This window comes from Myotis brandtii, unplaced genomic scaffold (assembly GCF_000412655.1).
Source record: "Myotis brandtii unplaced genomic scaffold, ASM41265v1 scaffold389, whole genome shotgun sequence".
In the NCBI taxonomy this organism is placed as follows: domain Eukaryota; kingdom Metazoa; phylum Chordata; class Mammalia; order Chiroptera; family Vespertilionidae; genus Myotis; species Myotis brandtii.
In genome coordinates, this window is record NW_005364914.1 from 3,246,246 (window position 1) to 3,265,923 (window position 19,678).

At 41.3% G+C, this 19,678-nt stretch overlaps 1 protein-coding gene across 1 annotated transcript in view; it reads left to right on the plus strand.

Annotated features, from left to right (window-relative positions):
* Positions 1 to 5: 5 nt before the first annotated feature.
* The window catches only part of GNS (glucosamine (N-acetyl)-6-sulfatase), a gene marked incomplete at its 5' end in the record, with an annotated part of 48,599 nt that continues 28,926 nt past the window's right edge, over positions 6 to 19,678 (plus strand). Inside the window, 7 exons of the mRNA XM_005872696.2 lie at positions 6 to 101; positions 6,734 to 6,793; positions 9,709 to 9,915; positions 12,510 to 12,575; positions 13,252 to 13,350; positions 17,616 to 17,783; positions 19,321 to 19,403. Of these exons, the coding sequence (XP_005872758.1) occupies positions 6 to 101; positions 6,734 to 6,793; positions 9,709 to 9,915; positions 12,510 to 12,575; positions 13,252 to 13,350; positions 17,616 to 17,783; positions 19,321 to 19,403 (779 nt within the window). The remainder of the gene's footprint in view (positions 102 to 6,733; positions 6,794 to 9,708; positions 9,916 to 12,509; positions 12,576 to 13,251; positions 13,351 to 17,615; positions 17,784 to 19,320; positions 19,404 to 19,678) is intronic.

A 19,678-nucleotide genomic window follows, 5' to 3' on the forward strand; every position in this document is an offset into this window, starting at 1 on the left:
CGGGCTGCTGCCTGGGGGGCTCCCGGGCGGCGGCGGGCTCTCGGAGGCCCAACGTGGTGCTGCTGCTCACCGACGACCAGGACGAAGTGCTCGGCGGCATGGTAACTCCTGTTTCTGCCCCGCCCCTCTCCCTCTCGCGGCGGACTCCCTGGTTTCTTGCCCTCTTTCCCGTCCCCACCCCGGCTCCCGGAACCGGCCGACTGGACCCCGGGTAGGTTTGCTTTGGCCACGCCGGGCTCTCGACGTAGGTCTGAGGGGCCGCAGGACTCTATTTCCTCTTCTTGCTCCAGCGTCTCTTGGAGGGTGACACACACACGCACACACACGCGCGCTCCAAGGAGCTTCCAGTCCGGACCTGACGGCTGCGGAGCTGGCGTTCCTTCGCGATCTCGGGACACACAGGTGGACGCCGGTCAGGGATGGGCAGAGCCAACGAGGAGCAGGTGTTGGCTAAGGAGATGCCAGCCTTGAGCATCTTCTGGGTTAGGAGACAAGGACAGCCCCCCTGTGTGGGGACCTAGGCCACCTCCGCCTTTGTTCCCGGGCACAATGTCTGTGCCTGATATTTATAAAATAAGTGCTGAAATGAACTAATCTGGTAGGTAGCTTTCGAACTATTTCTTCAGGGTGTGCTTTGCCACACAAGAATCAAGAAAATCCAATTAGCCTAATTGAACACCTGGCCGATACATTAGGTCCTGCCAGTGTGCCATTTTGTACCATCTGGGTGTTGTCATGAGACTTCATTCTTTCCCAGAGTTGACGTTGCTTCTGTGTCTTAAGAGTCTTGACCTTTATGACCCTCAGGAATAGGCACCCAACCCCGTACTCACGTAACTCACCACAGCACAGAAAGTGGCTTGCCCCAGGCACATAAATAGTGGAGGCAATCGAGTCAGACTGACTAGTGCTCTGATTCTGGGTATGGTATTCCTCTTTTTAAGAGCAAGTGCTTTTTTTGCTTCCTTTCTTTCAGTTCTCTTTTTGCTTTGAGCAAAATGCTGAGATTATGAAAACACTTCAGGCAAGAGGTTCCGAACTGTGACTGTGTAGTAACACCCTAGTTCAGTGTCTTTCATCCTGTCCATAAGTGAGTTGTGAAATCAGTTTAGAACTACCAGCATTTTCACTTCCCTACAGAACAGACACTGGGAATAGAAAATGTCTGTGTGGTACACGCGGTAAAGGTTAAGCATATATCCATATGTGTATATATTTCTGGGCTGTGAATTAAAATGTTTATTCACTCGGGGCTGTGTGCAAGAGTATGGGATTCTTTTCTAGCTGACGTTTAAGATGCTTGCATTTTGACTCCACACTCCTGCCACATATGCCTCATTGCCTTTTAATTTCTATTCAGTCACATTGACATTGAAGAGTCTTGACTTAATTGCCCTCCTGGGTTTTATTTTGGGTTTTTCCCCCACCATTCTAACAGCTACATTTATTTTCTTTTAAATATCTCACGTCCTTGAAAAGTATTTTATCCAGGAAAAGCAAGCCACCTCTATCAAAAATTAATAATAGTTTAGTGACTGAAGCTTAATTGAAAGGTAAAGCTTTCGCCCTAGCAGGTTTGGCTCAGTGGATAGAGCGTCGGCCTGCGGACTGAAGGGTCCCAGGTTCGATTCCGCCGAAGGGCACATGCCAGGTTGTGGGCGCGATCCCCAGTGGGGGGTCGTGCAGGAGGGAGCCAATCGAAGATTCTCTCTCATCATTGATGTTTCTCTCTCTCTCTCCCTCTACCTTCCTCTCTGAAACAATAAATATATTTTTTTAAAAAGAAAGAAAAATGGGTGTTTAAAAAGAAGGTACAGCTTTCACATCTCTGTTGAAAACAAACTTCATCACTTAAATACAAGGTGTGGTGTTCAGAATCCATTTCCTTCCATTTTTGTAGGCCACAGATGTGGTCTCTTCCCCTTAGCACAGTGGTTCTCAACCTTCCTAATGCCGAGACCCTTTAATACAGTTCCTCATGTTGTGGTGACCCCCAATTTCATTGTTACAAATTGAACATAATTAAAGCATAGTGATTAATCACAAAAACAATATGTAATTATATATGTGTTTTCTGATGGTCTTAGGCGACCCCTGTGAAAGGGTCGTTCGACCCCCCCAAAGGGGTCGAGACCCACAGGTTGAGAACCGCTGCCTTAGCATGTTAATCACATTTGCTTCTTTAAACCACAGCAGTTTCTTTTTTATAGGTGTTTGTACTGGAGAGAAGAGCCAAAATTGTGTGGAGGGAACAAGTTGAATTCAATGCTCCAACTCTGGAGAATTCTTGCTTCTCTTGTAGGCTTTTACAGAATATTTTATGACTACATAGTTGTCAAACAGGACTTGAAGGGGAAGAGCTAAGACAATATAGCATTTGAGATTCTACTTGGAGCCAGAGAGTGAGGTGTTTTATATTTGTGCTTCAGTCATTACAGGAGTCCTCTGCTGTGGGTATTGTCCTTATCTTAACTAAGAGGAAACTGCAATTTAGAGGGGGCTATAACATGGCCAAGTTTCATATAGCTAGTGAGGGACAGAGCCCCATGCTTTTTCTCCTGTTCGAAAATACTGTGATAATACTGTCTTACAGATGTCATTCCACATACCCACATTAGCATGGTTACTTATGCCACAGGTCAGAGATTCTTCAGATGACATTCAGGAGCACCAGTGGGGTCATGGAACTCCTTAATTTACATGTAATAAATAATTTGTGTATATTATCTTCATTTTTTGTCCACCCCCCCCAAAAAAAGGATTATGAATTGCCACCATAGTTGGCAAAATAAACAGTGGTCAATCCCCCAGACTAATTCAGATGAAAGGATTGTAACACTTGTATGATTGTAGTTTAATGTGAAACCTGTCATCTTTGAAATAGTCTTTTAGGTGGTAGTGTCCTCTTTAACATTTCATTGTATTTGTTGCAGGTATCTGGGATTCCGTTTTTAGATTTTTTGACCCGTGCAACTATTCCTGTAGATTTCTTGAATGTTTTGTTTTTAATCCTCACCTGAGGACATACTTATTGATTTTAGAGCGAGGGGAAGAAAGAGAGAGAGAAACATCAGTGGGAGAGAGGAACATCAATTGGTTGCCTTCCAGTACACACCTTGACTGGGGATTAAATACCCAACCTGTGTATGTGCCCTGACTGGGAATTGAACCCACCACCTGTCAGTGTACAGGTTGACACTCCCAACTAACTGAGCTACACTGGCCAGGGTTTAATTTCTTGATTTTATTTAAATGTAATTATGGTGTGATGGACATACTGTTTTCACAGAAGCACAGGATGCTTTTTAAAAAAATCATTCACTCTAGAAAAAGTGACATTCGGTTAAAATTTCAAGGAAGTGAGGGAAGGAGCTGTAATGAAATGTAGGGGAAGAATAAATACGTACATGATGTCTTTGCTTTGCTTAAAGCAGGGTGGTTTTCTATTGAAAAAGGGAAAGTTAGCTATAGAATTACCAAACTTTATTTCGGAACAGGTGTACATGGGAGCTAGGAAAGTATAGGACTCCTTGGGATTTTTATGGAAGGGATTTTGCTTTGGATGTAGTAAAGTGACACATTTACCCATATGCGAGTATAAGATTGGCTGCTTCATAAAGAATGTGGTATGGCCTTAACCTCACTGTCACTATCTTTGCTTAGATCTTAAGGATCCATGTTAACATTCAGACACACATACACATTTTCAGTACAGTGTGGTTTCTTGCCTGGACTTGTTTGATTAAGCACAGATTTTATGCTTATCATTTGTACTACTATGAATAGTCTAAAGCAGTGATGGCGAACCTATGACACGCGTGTCAGAGGTGACACGTGAACTCATTTTTTTGGTTGATTTTTCTTTGTTAAATGGCATTTAAATATATAAAATAAATATCAAAAATATAAGTCTTTGTTTTACTATGGTTGCAAATATCAAAAAATTTCTATATGTGACACGGCACCAGAGTTAAGTTAGGGTTTTTCAAAATGCTGACACGCTGAGCTCAAAAGGTTCGTCATCACTGGTCTAAAGACTATAGTTATTAATATAAATCTCCTACATTAAACTCTAGATCCTTGTGCAGCCCTCCATCAGTTCTTTGGCTTCTGCCTAACTCTCTGACCCTGTCTTATCCCACTCCCCCCTTTACTGACTGCACTGCTTCTGCCACACGTGCACTGTTTTTTGTCCCTCACACGTGCCTCTGTCCTTCTCTGGCAGCCTTTGTACTGGCTATTCACTCAGCCTGGAAGCGTCTTATCCTGGACGTTTGTGCGGCTGACTCATCATCATGTGACTCTCAGCACTGGTTACCTCCTCAAAGAGGCCGTCCCTGACCTACCACCTAAAGTGTTTTCCACTTTTCCTGCCACCAGCTGTAAGCACATTATCCTGGTTTATTCTGTTCATAGCATTTTTCACCACCCAGAATGATTGCTTGTTTACCTGTGAGTTGTTTAAGTCCCCAAGAGTGCAAGGATCGTCAGGGTAGGGACCTTCTATCTTTATCCACTTCTATTGCCAAGACCAGTGCCTGGCACAAATTAAGTGTTTAATACATGTTATATAATCACACAGTATAGTCTTACTGTAAATCAGATATTCCTCAGTAACTTTGCGTATTTATCAGACAATTTGATAACTAAGTCAGATATAATCAACTCACATGGACCTTTTCTTCACTTACCCTTCACTCATTTCCCCTCCCTATATCCTCACTGTAACTCAGATTCTTCATCCATCTAACGCAGTGGTCAGCAAACTCTTTAGTCAACAGAGCCAAATATCAACAGTACAACGATTGAAATTTCTTTTGAGAGCCAGATTTTTTAAACTTAAACTATATAGGTAGGTACATTGTTATTAACTTAATACTCCTAAGGCGTAGGAAGAGCCACACTCAAGGGGCCAAAGAGCCGTATGTGGCTCTCGAGCTGCAGTTTGCCGACCACTGACTAACGTTTTATGCAGCCCAATGTTCTGTACCTGAGTGTAGCACCCAGGGATGCTTTATGGGAGATTATGACTGGTGACATTGCTTCTGAAGGTTACCAAAGATCTTATATATGTCTCTAGCATTTCCTGGGGACCCATTATGCCTGCGGTTCTCAACCTGTGGGTCGCAACCCCTTTGCAGTCGAACGACCCTTTCACAGGGGTCGCCTAAGATCATCCTGCATATCAGATATTTACATTACGATTCATAACAGTAGCAACATTACAGTTATGAAGTAGCAACGAAAATAATTTTATGGTTGGGTCACAAGAGGAACTGTATTTAAAGGGCCAGAAGGTTGAGAACCACTTCTATGCAGTTACTTATGAAGTGATCAAAGTTGTTTTTTGGGGGTTTTTTTTGTTTGTTTGTTTGTTTAAATAGAGAGGAAGGAACGAAGTGATCAAAGTTGTTTTTTGGGGTTTTTTGTTTTTGTTTGTTTGTTTGTTTAAATAGAGAGGAAGGAAGAAGGAAGGATAGAGGGCTAGAAACATTGATGAGACAGGAACATCATCAATCAGCTAACTCCTACATGCCCCACACTGGGGATTGAGCCCGCAACCTGGGGATGTGCCCTGACCGGGAATCAAACCAGTGATCTCTTGGTTCCTGGGTCAGTGCTCAACTGCTGAGCCACACTGACCAGGCTCAAAGTTAGTTCTTGAATATGTTAGAATTCTCATCCTTTTGAGCTTTTGGGTTCCTTAATTTTTCTATTATCTATGTAAAACAATGGGGGAAAGTAATTTATACAGTATTGAAAATGAGGCTTTTGTTAACACAGTTATATATTTGGATTGTCTTTAAGAAACTATTATACAACAAAATACACTTAGAGCTGCATTTAATATGGTCCTAGATTTCAAAGGTACTTGAGAATCATCATGAATTGTCTCTCATAATACAACTAAAATGAGTCTCTTCAATGGTTCTTTCTTGCTATGTGGCATCTGAATAAAGATTATTCATATTTATGGTCCTTTTTATTTGTATTTAAATGACCATCTTTAGACTTTTATCCTCACTATAGGATTTGATATTAATTATTCTCTATACTTGTCAGGATCTTAGATTTTGAACAAATGATAAAAAGCAAGGATATAAACAAAGAAATTTCTGATTAGTCTTTTGCCTGAGAGGGTTCTGTGTATAACTGTTTGCCACTTGGTTCAAGTTCTTACCGGAGGTGGTGATATGTCTAGTGTAGAGCAGAGGGCTGTGAGTTTGTAGTCAAGAAGTGTGCATCTGGGCTCCACCACTGAATGATACTTTACTTAATCTCTAAGCCTGTCTTGCTGGCTTTCAGAACCTAAGTGTTATAACTGTTTTAAAAGGTGGAAGGCTCCTTTTATATGATTTCCCACATCCTGCTTCTAAAGATGAATTAATGGAGATAGTTCTGCCCTATCTCTTAAGGAGGCTGGTGACAAATGAGATAAGGGCACAAAATTTCATTACAGTGAAATCGGCACTGCTAGAAAAATACCATCAGCTGTGAACTTTCCCCTCCTTCAAGCATTATGAACCCCTGAACTTTTGCATAGGAAAGAACTGACTAACCAAACCTGTTTGCTTCATCTCCAGAATCACTCTCTTGGCTGTTTCTTAGTGTCAGATGGAGCTGATAGGTTGGGAATAAGAGGTTGAGATAAGATATAAAACCCATGAATTTTGGTCTGTGTATTGTAGTTGATTGAAAGAAATAGTTTAACAGATAATTATTTGCTTTTCAGACACCACTAAAGAAAACCAAGGCTCTCATCGGAGAGATGGGGATGACTTTCTCCAGCGCTGTAAGTTTTAAAGCCAATTTAATTTTGTTAAACTTTAATTGTGTTTATGTTCTAAGAAGAAACACTCGCTTTTGGGTAGTCTGTTTTGTTTTTTCTTCCCTAGTTAAAAAGCCTGATCTGAAGGAGGGATCTTATTTAATGTGATAAATTCTGTTAATTGAAATATTACTTCTTACCAATTGGAGATTAACTGCAGGCACTTTCTAAGCCAGTCTTTTCTACAACTCAGAACTAGAGAATTTTACTTCAAACCTGACTGTTTGAGGTTTGAATGTGGATTGTAAGCATCAAATAACATTAATGCTATGTAAACTGTTCCATGCTAAAAACTTGCAGACCACTTTACAAAACCCAGTTAACCATGGAAGCCAAACCTGACAAAGACAGTAGCAACAAAACCAACAACAGTTGTATGTATTTGTGAATATATAAAACAAATATATGTATATATCAACATAGATACAAAGACTCAAATGCTAGCAAACTTGAGGACCATGCACATACACAAGTAAGTGGTAACCTATTACGTCAGGAAATCCATTGAACAGCAGCCTTGTGTTGTGCTTTAGGGCGCCGACTCTGGAGCCAGTCCGCCTGGTTTCACATGCTCTCTGCCTCTTTTCCAGCTATGTGACCTTAGGCAAGTTATTAAGCTTTCTGGCCCTTGTTTTCCATATTTATAAATGGGAGTACTAAAACTTTCCTCAGGGTTTAAGTGAATTGATACATGTAAAGCAACCACTTGTATCCCTGCCTGACTTATAATGATTTCAGTCATCCCTTGGTATCTGTGAGGGATTGGTTCCAGGACCACCCCCACCCCGACAGATACCAAATCTGTGTGTGCTCAAGTCCCTTACATGTAATAGCACAGTATTTGCATGTAACCTAGGCACATACTCCTGTCGACTTTAAATTATCTCTAGGTTACTGATAATGCCTAATGCAATGAAAATACTATGTAAACAGTTGTTACACAGTATTGTTTCGGGAATAGTGACAATAAAAAGTCTGTACAAGTTCAGCACAATGCAACCACATCATAGACCTAGTTATACTGTTCACATCGGCAACAACGTAACTTTTTTCCCCTGAACATTTTCAATCTGAGGTTGGTTGAATCTGTGGATTTGGAACCCACAACATACAGAGGGCTGGCTGTACTACACAATGGTGGTTGTTATATTGTCCACCAACATGGAATTGGTAGTAAAAGAAGGATAGTTATATGTGCATTCCAATAGATGCTTGAAAATTCTCTGAAATGTTAGCATCTTTTCCTGGTAATTTATTAAACTGTTGGAAGAACACATCCTTATGATGAATACTTCAGACAAATGGCACACCTATAGTTAAGGTGAACTACTCTGGTCACTGTTGTTAAAGAGACAAAGGGCTAATGCCTCTTGCTTAATACTGTTCTGAACTGTCTAGTCGTTGGCATAAGTCTTACAGAATTAAGAGGTAAAACTATTGAGAAAAGACAAAATTAATATTTCCATTTGTTTGGATTGTCTACCTAGAAAACAAGAGAGTTGTTGGAAAACTTTTAATAGAACTTAGTAAGGTAGAAATGAAAAAAAACAAAACAAAAAAAAACTTCCTTATAACCAGTTAGAGAAATATGGGAGGGAGAAAAGATCACATTCACATAGCAGGAAAATTCAGACTCTGGAAATAAGCTGGTGGTGGCTAGTAATGGTTCTTTAGGACCTATATAAATAAAGTTACAGAACTTTGTAAGTGATGTAATAAAAACTACTTAATATGAAGACATGCACATTACTTTCCATGGGGAAATACAAGATTATAAAGTATTCTAATCAGAATTCCAGTAAGATTTTTTTTTTATGCTGAATTCAGTGAATCCAAAGTTATCTGGAATAATAAGTAAGTTAGAACAATTAGGGTAATTTTTTTAAAGGAAGAAATTGCTGTACTGGGTACTAAAATGTAATATGAAGATACAATGAACAGTGTGGTATTCCCAAAAATTAGGTTAGGAAACAAAAAAGGGAAAGAATTAAAAGAGTTGCCAATGTAAAAATTACAAAAGTCAAACATCTAACAAAATTAAAAGGCAAAAGTAAAAAACGGGAAGTATTTGTAGCATGACTGAATCCTTCCTTAATTCCAATTTTATGTAACAAGAGGCCAGTAGCTCAGGAGGAAAAAATGTGTAAAGCACATGAACAGACCATTCCCATAAACACAGTTGGTCAGTGTGCATGTGGAGAATGTTCATCAGTATTTAAAAATGCCAAATCCAATAAAAGGCCAAATAAATACTAAGTATTTAAAAAGGATACTATGTAATTTTGGCAAAGGTGTGCTCAAATGAGCCTTCCTTCTCTGCTGGTGGAAGTATAAGCTAGTATTACCCTTCTGTTAAATGTGCATTAAGAGTTATACAGATATTATTGGGTAGAATGGGATAAGTCTATTGATGACAGTAGCTAATAGAAACATAAGTAGAAAAAAAAATCTGTCATATATAAAATGATACAGGAAGTACATAAAGCTACAGATCAGCCTGAACATGACCCTCTACTTCTCAGCCACATTAAATTCAAGTAGTAGTTTTTATTTGGTTAAGACCTAGCTCCCACCACACTGTGCTCCTTGTATGTAAATATTTATTTGAGGTGAGGTTAGAATAGCATTATTTTATTCTGCAGAAAGAAACCAGCTAAAAAAGAAATCTGTTCCTTGGTTTGTTTTATCTGCTTTACTGTCTCTATTACGTTACATATGGCAGCTTGGAAATGTGTTATATGCAAAGAATATTTTTGTATCAGGGCAAACTAGAAATTTGAAGTTAAAATACTGAGCAACTTTCTTTTATTCTTTTTAGAAATTATGGGAAATTCATCGTTCTTGTGTAACTGTCCTTGTTGCTTCTGTTTCCTTTGTAGTATGTGCCAAGTGCTCTTTGCTGCCCAAGCCGTGCCAGTATCCTGACAGGGAAGTACCCACATAATCATCACGTTGTTAACAACACTTTAGAGGGAAACTGCAGTAGTAAGTCTTGGCAGAAGATCCAAGAACCAAATACTTTCCCAGCAATTCTCAGATCAATGTGTGGTTATCAGACCTTTTTTGCAGGAAAATACTTAAATGAGGTATGTTGGTCTAATTATTCCTCCCCCCTTTTTTTATAACAGCTTTTTAAATGTGAATTAATAGAATTCATGATACTTGTTTTTTAATAAGTATCCATTCAAATCATGTTAAAGGATTTTTGGCAAATGTTTTCTCCTAATCTGCTCATAAATAAGAACTTATATAAACATATTTACATCATTTGGGTACTGTATTTATTCTTCTACATAGTCTCAGGAGCACTTATTGAAAAATTATCCTCGGACTGCCCGGCAGGGTGCTCAGTTGGTTGGAGCATCATCCTGTACACCAGAAAGGTTGCGAGTTTGATTCTTGGTCAGGGCACATACTTAGGTTGCAGGTTTGATCCTGGTCAGGCCTGTACAGGAGGCAGTTGATTGATGTTTATTTGTTTCTTTCCCTCCATCCCTCCCCCTCTTTCCTCCCATTCCCTCCTTTTCTCTCTCTAAAAAAAAAGTCAGTGCTCACTTCAGCAACACATATACTAAAATTGGAACAATACAGAAAAGGTTAGCATGGCCTCTGCACAACGATGACATGCAAATTCGTGAAGCGTTCCATTAAGAAAAAAAATCAATAAAAGCATATCCTAGCCAACTGGAGTGGCTCAGTTGGTTGAGCCTTTTCCTCTTCAGTGAAAGGTTGCCGGTTCCATTCCCGGTCAGAACACATACCTGGATTGCATGTTCATCTCTGGTCTGGCCACATAGGGAAGGCAACCAATCGATGTTTATCTCTCTCCCTCTCCTTTTCCCTTTCCCTCTCCCTCACTCTAAACATGTCCTCGGGTGGAGATTAAAAAATAAATAAATAAATAATTCTATGGTGAGGATTAAAATAATAATAATTATCCTAGGACTGCTGCTGTGTACATCCCCTTTTTACTCAAGAACTCTGCTTGTCATGTGGCTGCCATGTGATCTTTGTTTCCATTTCCTCTGTATTAGAATCAGAATGAAGAATATTTCTTTAGTATCTTTCCTGAATTACAACTTATGCTTAACCCATTTTGTAACCTGAAAAGTGGGAACAGAATGCGGACAGATCCGTGATAAGAGAAAGCACCCAGAGCCTGGGACAGTCAGGCCATTAAAGCAGGTGACTGAGTGGTCAGTGTGCAGCCATTTGGGCCTCGATGGAGAGAGACCGCATTGTGACCTGCCAAGGCCAGATTTCATGGCCTCACTGGCCTTAGCTTTTAGTCAGAATTCAGGTTTAAAGGAAAGAGTGTGTTTGAGGGTATTTGGGGTTATCTCCTATAGTAAAACTGGGAGTGCAGGACAGAGAGAAGATGTACATTTTCTTATACATGTTATCTGTGGTTGCTAGAGATCTTAATATCTGATCTGAAATTTTTTTCACTTTTCCTACTCCCCACAGTAATTAGGGGAATTTGCAATCTTGTGGGTTTGAAAGAAGATGACTCAATTTGAAAAGAATAATGAGAAATAAGTACAGATACTAGGTCATTGTGTTAAGACTATGGGTCATAAAGAGAACTTATGCTATTTTGCATGTTAAAGAGCATCTAGTATATACAAAATTAGGAGAAATTCTTTAAAATACAAAGATTTAGCCCTAGCTGGTTTGGCTCAGTGGATACAGCGTCAGCCTACAGACTGAAGGGTTCCAGTTTCAATTCCAGTTAAGGGCACATACCCAAGTTGCGGGCTTAATCCCCAGTAGGGGGCATGCAGGAGTCAGCCGATCAATGATTCTCTCTCATCATTGATGTTTCTATCTCTCTCTCCCTCCTCTCTGAAATCAATAAAAATATATACTAGTATTTTAAAAACTTATATATATATTTATATAAATATAAATATAAATATAAATAAAATACAAAGATTTCGTTCTCAGGGGCTAAATTCTGCCTTAAATGGGCAGTATTAAACCTTGCTGAGGTAGAATGGGATAATTCTGTGGTCTCTTCACTTGCTCATCTCATTAGGTCTCTTCACTTGCTGAGCTCCAAAAGTAGATTTCATCATCAAGACAATGGAACTTACTGGCTGGTAGCTCATAGTTGGGTCATTTTCACTGTTGCTAGTCACAGGGTCAGTTGGATTATTCAGCAAATGAGCCCTGTGGCCTAAGCCATGTGGTCGTCTTCTGTAAAGGGCCAGAAGTAAATAATTTAGGCTTTGCAAGCCATATGTCTCTGTTGTAAGTATTCAACTCTGTCATCATAGCATGAAAGCAGCTATAGACTTTACTACGTAAACTGACGAGTGTGGTTGTGTTCCAATGAACTTTATCACCACTGAAATTTCAATTTCATGTAGCTGTCACATGTTACAACATATTCTTCTTTTGATTGGTCTTTATATTTTTTAATGTTTGGAAAAAAATTCTTAGCTTGCTGGCCATACAAAACAGATAGCAGTCTAGATTTGGCCTGTGGTTTGCCAGCTCGTGCTTCTGAAGTTTCTAGGAATATGGTGTCCTTTATTTTTTGCTGGTTTGTGTGTTTGGGAAAAGTGAGTACCTATCGTGTTTCAGGGACTGATCTAAAAAGATTCTACACGTGTCCTGTTTCTTTGTGTCTCATCATGTCTAAGGACTTCTAATGCCCTGCTTGTCTGCTTTTCAGTATGGAGCCCCAGCTGCTGGTGGGTTAGAGTACGTTCCTCCGGGATGGAGCTACTGGTATGCCTTGGTGAGTGATTACCGAAGTCAGTGCCAATTACACACAGCCCACAGATGTCAAATGTGTGTACTCTGATTTAGCTCTCATATTGACATAACTTGGTTTGCTTTTATGATTGGCTGTTTCATCTCCCTGCAGGAAAGTCTTTTGATTTGCAAGTAATTCCTTTGTGGGGGTTTAGGAACATATTTTGCTATTCTACCTGATCCACTCTTGTTTTTGTTTTGTTTTTTAAAGTAGGACAGGCCTGGCCCGTGTTGCTCAGTGATTAGAGCATCGGCCCATGCACTGAAGGATTGCAGGTTCAGTTCCCAGTAAAGGGCATGTACCTGGCTCCAGTTGGAATGTGTGTGGGAGGCAACCAGTCATTGTGTCTCTCTCACACTGATGTTTCTCTCCCCGCCACCCCTTCTTTCCCTCCCTTCCACTCTCTAAAAAAATCAATGGAAAAAATATCCTTGGGTGAGGTTTAACAAAAAATAAATAAAAAGTAAGACATATTATTGAAACTATGCTAGTAGTTAATTAAAAACCTAGTCAAAAAATCTAATTCAATACGACTTGTATAATTACCTTTTTAAAATGTCTTATCACCATTTAAATAGTATAGATTAGCCTAGCATGGTTTCAGCTTTCATTGTGTGTGCTGACGTCATAATAAATTTTACTTTCCTTGCTTTAATAGGAGAAGAATTCTAAGTACTATAATTACACCCTCTCCATCAACGGCAAGGCACGGAAGCATGGTGAGAACTACAGTGTGGACTACCTGACAGATGTTTTGGTGAGTCACTGAAGCGCTGTCCGGGCAGATTTGGCTAACATTTGATTAAAGACTTTGCCTAGAAAACCTTTAGTTATATTTGTTCATGTTGGGTAATGTGAATGAATAATAACTCGATCTAACTGCCAAAGAATAGTTCCAGCTGATTAAAAACTCCTAAGGGTATATTCTTTGTATAGCCAGGCTCAGGTCTAATGTGCTTGAAATTCCGGCAACAGATTCCCCCCCACCTCCCATTTTTTATTTATTTATTTATTTATTTATTTATTTTGGTGCACGATTTTTGTCCAGTTTCTTCCCGCATCTCCCATTCCCCTTTCCCCGCCAAGAATAGTCAGTCCATTCCCTTTCTATGTCCCTGATTCATTATAATCACCAGTTCATTCTGTACATCAGATTATTTATTCACTTGATTCTTAGATTCACTTGTTGATAGATGCATGTTTGTTGTTCACAATTTGTATCTTTACCTTTTTCTTCTTCCTCTTCTTAAAGGATACCTTTCAGCATTTCGTATAATACTGGTTTAGTGGTGATGAACTCCTTTAGCTTTTCCTTATCTGTGAAGCTCTTTATCTGACCTTCAATTCTGAATGATAGCTTTGCTGGATAAAGTAATCTTGGTTGTAGGTTCTTGGTATTCATCACTTTGAATATTTCTTGCCATTCCCTTCTGGCCTGCCAAGTTTCTGTTGAGAAATCAGCTGACAGTCGTATGGGTATTCCCTTGTAGGTAATTGAGTCTCTTTCTCTTGCTGCTTTTAAGATTCTCTCTTTGTCTTTTGCTCTTGGCATTTTAATTATGATGTGTCTTGGTGTGGTCCTCTTTGGATTCCTTTTGTTTGGGGTTCTCTGCGCTTCTTGGACCTGTAAGTCCATTTCTTTCACCAGGTGGGGGAAGTTTTCTGCCATTATTTCTTCAAATAGGTTTTCAATATCTTGCTGTCTCTCATCTTCTGGCACCCCAATTATTCTGATGTTTGTACGCTTGAAGCTGTCCCAGAGGCTCCTTACACTATCTTCGTATTTTCGGATTCTTTTTTCATTTTGCTTTTCCGGTTGGGTGTTTTTTGCTTCTTCGCATTTCAAATCTTTGGCTTGATTCTTGCGCTCCTCTGGTCTGCTATTGGGTGTCTGTATAATATTCTTTATTTCAGTCCGTGTATGCTTAATTTCTAGTTGGTTCTTTATCATAGCATCGAGGGTCTCATTAGTTTTCGTGACTCTCTCCTCAAGTTTATTGACAGCTTCTAGCACATTTTTGCAAGCCCTCAAAATTGCGATTTTTAGCTCTATATCCTCCATTTCTGTCATGTTTTTTTGTCTCCGCATTTTTTATGCTTTCTTGGTGCACCCCCTAGTGGTCTTTGTGCGCAGTCTTGTTCTAGTTGAGCCTTGATTGTTGTAGTTAATACTAGAGGGATTTGACCACCAGGCCGACTGGCTGTGTGAATCAGCTGTGTCTGCTGCAGTGGGAAAACTTCTGTCCTCTGGGGGGGCGCTAATCTAGCCTTTGCCTGCGGCGATCCGGCAAATGGCTCTGCGCAGGGCTTGGGCGGGGCGGGCTCAACAGGGCGGGCGGAGGGAGCCGTTATGGTGCCCTCAGTCCTGTTCCCAGAGGCTCTGCTTCTCAGAACCCCCGGAACCGCTGCAAACCTCGGAGGGAAAGCTGCCTTCCAACTGATGCCAGACACTCCCGCTTCTCCCGTTTGGGTCCGAGTCCCCAGCGATTCGCCCGTATCTGGAGCTCAGAGTCTGAGACTCCCCCCTGACCGAAAACGACAACCGCGCTCTCAGCCACCAGCCCGCTTTGCGCGCGCACCTCCGCACCTGAGTTTTTTCCACACTGCGCCTCCTCTGAGCCTCGGTGTGCTGTTATTTTTCCTTCTAGTTGAAGAGTCTCTCCTCAGCCAGCCTTCCTGTGGTTCTGGGTGATGTCCGTTCCGTCTTTTAGTTGTATTTTTGAAGTGGTTGTTTGCGGCAGCAGTCTCCGGTGTTTACCTATGCCGCCATCTTTATCGCTCCCATTGTAAACATCTTTCTCCCATTTTTATTTTTTAACTTGAGGTTTTACTTTGTAAGGGTTCCTACTCTTGACCCCAGTTTTACTTACAAGCTACAAGATGACAGCTTCATCGTGAGGGTGGGATGATAGGGATATGGGAGTTGTTCAGGCATTGTGTAGTTATATATAGGAAATACTGAAAGTGGGTGAATTTGGGACTTCTCTTTTTTGTCTAATGACAACCCTTTTTAGGGTATTCAGTCACCAAATATTTCAGCATTACTTGTAGTGGGTTTTCAGCAGTAATGAAGCATAGTCCTTGATTCTGTGGAGGTAACTTTTTAGTAGCATATTTTATTTATACATATGTGTGTATGTGCACACACATTCATTTATTGTCTTGTTAGATGATGAGAGAGAGGAGGCAGATTATGGGATTACTTAGATAACATTTAAGTACAATCCTGATGTAGGTGAGCGTGAGCTATAAAGATCACGAGAAAGAATGCCACAGGCAGAAGGAATGAGTAGTGTTCAGGCACTCAAGCGGGAGTGTGCCTGGCATGTTGGAGAAACCACAGCTTTCTTACAAGGCAAGGGTAAATTGGTGGGCAGGGTGGTGATGGGAAATTGATGCAGTCAGTGCCTTTTGAGATTAGTGTTGGGACTAAATGAAGATATAAATCAACTAGAACAATTAAAAACATTACATGGATGTGGGATGCTTTCATTTTCATAAAGTATCTCCAAATAAGCAAATGGAAAATGTGAGTCCATATACATTAAAGCCCTGGTGTGATTTATTTGGGTTTAATATTACTCATTTAGCTTAGCTAGTTTAGCTGGCAAAACTTGCAATATCTACATATTTTTGTAAGATTAAGGTAATTTAATCCACCTTTCCCACTGTTGTGAATTAGATTGACTCTTATTTTTATACTAGAGGCCCAGTGCACGAATTCATGCACGGGTGGGGGGTCTGGTTGGCCTGGCCCCAATCAGGGCCTGATCAGGGCCGGGCTGGCTGGGGGGAGGGGCCTCAGGTGATTGGCCAGTGGGCCCTGCCCCCAGTTAGGGTGGGGGGCCGATTGGGGGTGGGGCCAGCCATGGGGAGAGGCTGTGGGTGGTGGACTGGCCGGCCCTTTCCCCAAATGGGGCGGGGGGGCTGATCAAGGGCCAGCGGCCTGGGGGAGGGGCCATGGGTGGTTGGTAGGCTGGCCCTGACCCTAATGAGAGTGAGGGGGCTGATTGGGAGCAGAGCTGGCTGGGAAGAGGGGCTGTGGGCTGATTGGCGTGGTGGGGGCCCATCGGGGGCAGGACTGGCCAGGGGGAAGGGCTGCAGGGGTGTTGGCTGGCCAGCTCCACACCCTGGTCACCTGGTTCGCTGGCCACTATAGGCGTCATAGAGACCGGTTGTTCTGGTCATTACGGTGTTACGGTTGCTGGCTCATGGGGGGATTGTCTGGCCTCCCTGCCCTTGATCAGGGTGGGGGAGGCTGATCAGGGGCAGGGCCGGCTGGAGGGAGGGGCCGTGGGAGGTTGGCTCGCCGGCCCCACCTCCTGATCAAGCCGGTTCGCTGGCCACAGTGAGCGTCATAGCGACTGGTCTTTCTGTTTGTTATGGCTTTCTGGTCGTTATGGCTTTCTGGTCGCTGACTTTTTATATATATAGATTCCCTAAGGCATCAGATGTATATACTGTAAGCTGCATTAATGTAAGTTAATACTAAAAGGGCCAAATTACTATTTCTTTCCAATGAGAGGCATAACATTTTAAAAATATATATTTTTTTATTTCAGAGAGCAAGGGAGAGGGAGAGGGAGAGATAGAAACATCAATGATGATGAGAGAGAATCATTGATCGGCTGCCTCTGCATGTCCCACACTGGGGATCGAGCCCACAACCTGGGCATATACCCTGACCCAGGAATCTTAACTGTGACCTCCTGGTTCATAGGTTGACATTCAACCACGGAGCCATGCTGGCCGGGCTATAATACTTTTTTGGTCATGTAAAATCATCAAAACCTAACTGCCCCTTAGGATAGTGTGCTCTTCAATTTTTTATTATAAGTATTGCCTAAAAGCCAAATATTTGTTCCAACAGCATGCTGGTCAGTTGACTATGACACAGGTTGTGTGCTGAGATTTGTTAAAAACTAATATGACCCTGTCCCTTCTGTTTACCAGAGAACATGTATCTATCAAGTCTGCAACTGTTGGGTAGGGTAGGAAATGACAAATCTTTGTTTATGTCAGGCTAATATCTCGTTGGACTTCCTGGACTACAAGTCCAACTTTGAACCATTCTTCATGATGATCTCCACTCCAGCGCCTCACTCGCCTTGGATAGCCGCACCCCAGTACCAGAAGACCTTCCAGAATGTCTTTGCACCAAGGAACAAGAACTTCAACATCCATGGAACGGTAGTGTCCCTAATCCTAGAATTAAGCCATACTCGATATAGTTAACTATTTAATATACTTGTTAGGAAGCCTTTCAGCCATGTAGTTGGTTTTCTTTCCAGATGTTTCAAGGTAATTATAGCTGCCCCTAAAAGGATAGGTAGTATAAACTTGCTTCAGAAATACAGATAAGGTTCCTGCCACACATCCTGTGAGCAGCTAGAGGTCCACAGGGAATATTAAAGGATGCCATCTTCCTTGACTACAGGCTCTCCTGATAACCTCTTTGCTGGCTCTCTTCTGCCTGGCAGTGGCTGACCTGTGTCCCTTGAGGCTGAGTTGGGCCTGCAGCAGCCTCCTTTGGTGGCCCTCACGCATAGGAAGAAGAGGGGTGACACAATGTGATATGATGGTAGGGAAATAAAATGGAGAAATGAGCCAGGGCAGGGAATATAATTAAGGGCCACAACCTAAATATTTGCTTCATGTGTCAGTTACTTATCCTTCCCTTGGCACAGGGGATTGACTAGTTCAAATGCAGAATGCCTCTACTGCCCCATGCCTGTTTCCCAGAAATCTTCATTGCTTGTGAGGTGGTGGAAAGAATGAATCTTAGAGTTAGACTCAGCACTACCACCTTCTAGCCTAGTGACCCAACAGTGAGCAAGATGCTAACTTCCATTGCTCATGCAACTGCTATATGGACTAAAGCAGTGGTCGCCAACATTTCGAATCTCACGGACCAGCAGTGGTCCGTGGACCACCTGTTGGCAACCGCTGCTCCAAAGGTTTCCTTAAACCAGCGGTCGCCAACCTTTCGCACTTCACGACCAACAGTGGTCTACAGACCACTGGTTGGTGACTGCTGGACTAAAGTACATAGAAACATCTGTGGTATCACCTGGAATATTGCAAGCATGTGCTTGTTTAGTATGATTTGAAAGCTAAGTGAGCTAAGTTTTAAACTAGAGAGCCATTCTCAAACTGTGTTCCAAAAAAATTGATAGCAGTTCCCATGACCACGTAAGTGCAGAAACTTTAGGTTAAATAAGTCACTCTGCTATAGGATTCCTCAGATTCATGTTCTAACATGAATTTCCAGTCAGAGGACATGCTATATAGCATCTCTCAAACATATTAACTAAAGAACACTTTGAGGATCATAGTTTGGGAGATAGCTAGGGTTTCAAGACTAGGGAGGAAGGAGAAAATTAATGGTGTGTGTGAATGTTGTGTGTGTGTGTGTGTGTTTTTTTAACTGACTTTTTTATTAAAATGAGAAGAACCCTCCAAATTTGGACTTGAAGTTTTAGGAGATTGCTATTTTGGGATTTTCCCAACAGTTTAGGATGATGGATATCTTGGGTAAGAAAATAGAGGACAATAAAATGTTGACTTATAAGCAAAATTAAGAAGAAGGTAAAGTTAATATTTACCCTTTTGTAGTTTGGGTAGGAGACCCAAAGCATATACTCAGAGTTATAAATTTAATTATCTACTATAGTAGTTTATTTGACTGGGTGACTTGGTGTTAACATTTTTTTCTTTTAAATTTTAGAACAAGCATTGGTTAATTAGGCAAGCCAAGACTCCAATGACTAATTCTTCGATACAGTTTTTAGATAATGCATTTAGGAAAAGGTAAGAGCTGCTACTTTCTCAACCTGGGTGGTCTTAGAGGACCCTCCAGATCAGCCTATGAACAGGGGACTGTACCATGTGGTTATATTTGAGACAAAATTGGAGGGTAACAAGTTGATGGGAGAGACTTTGCTTGGTGGGGAGGGCATCTGTTGCCTCAGAAGCACAGATTCCTTTACATTTGGGTGTGTAAGGTGGCCTTTGGACCCTCAGACTAATTAAACAATCTATTTTTATGACTTGTTAAAACATTGCAAACTGAAGCCATTTGACTT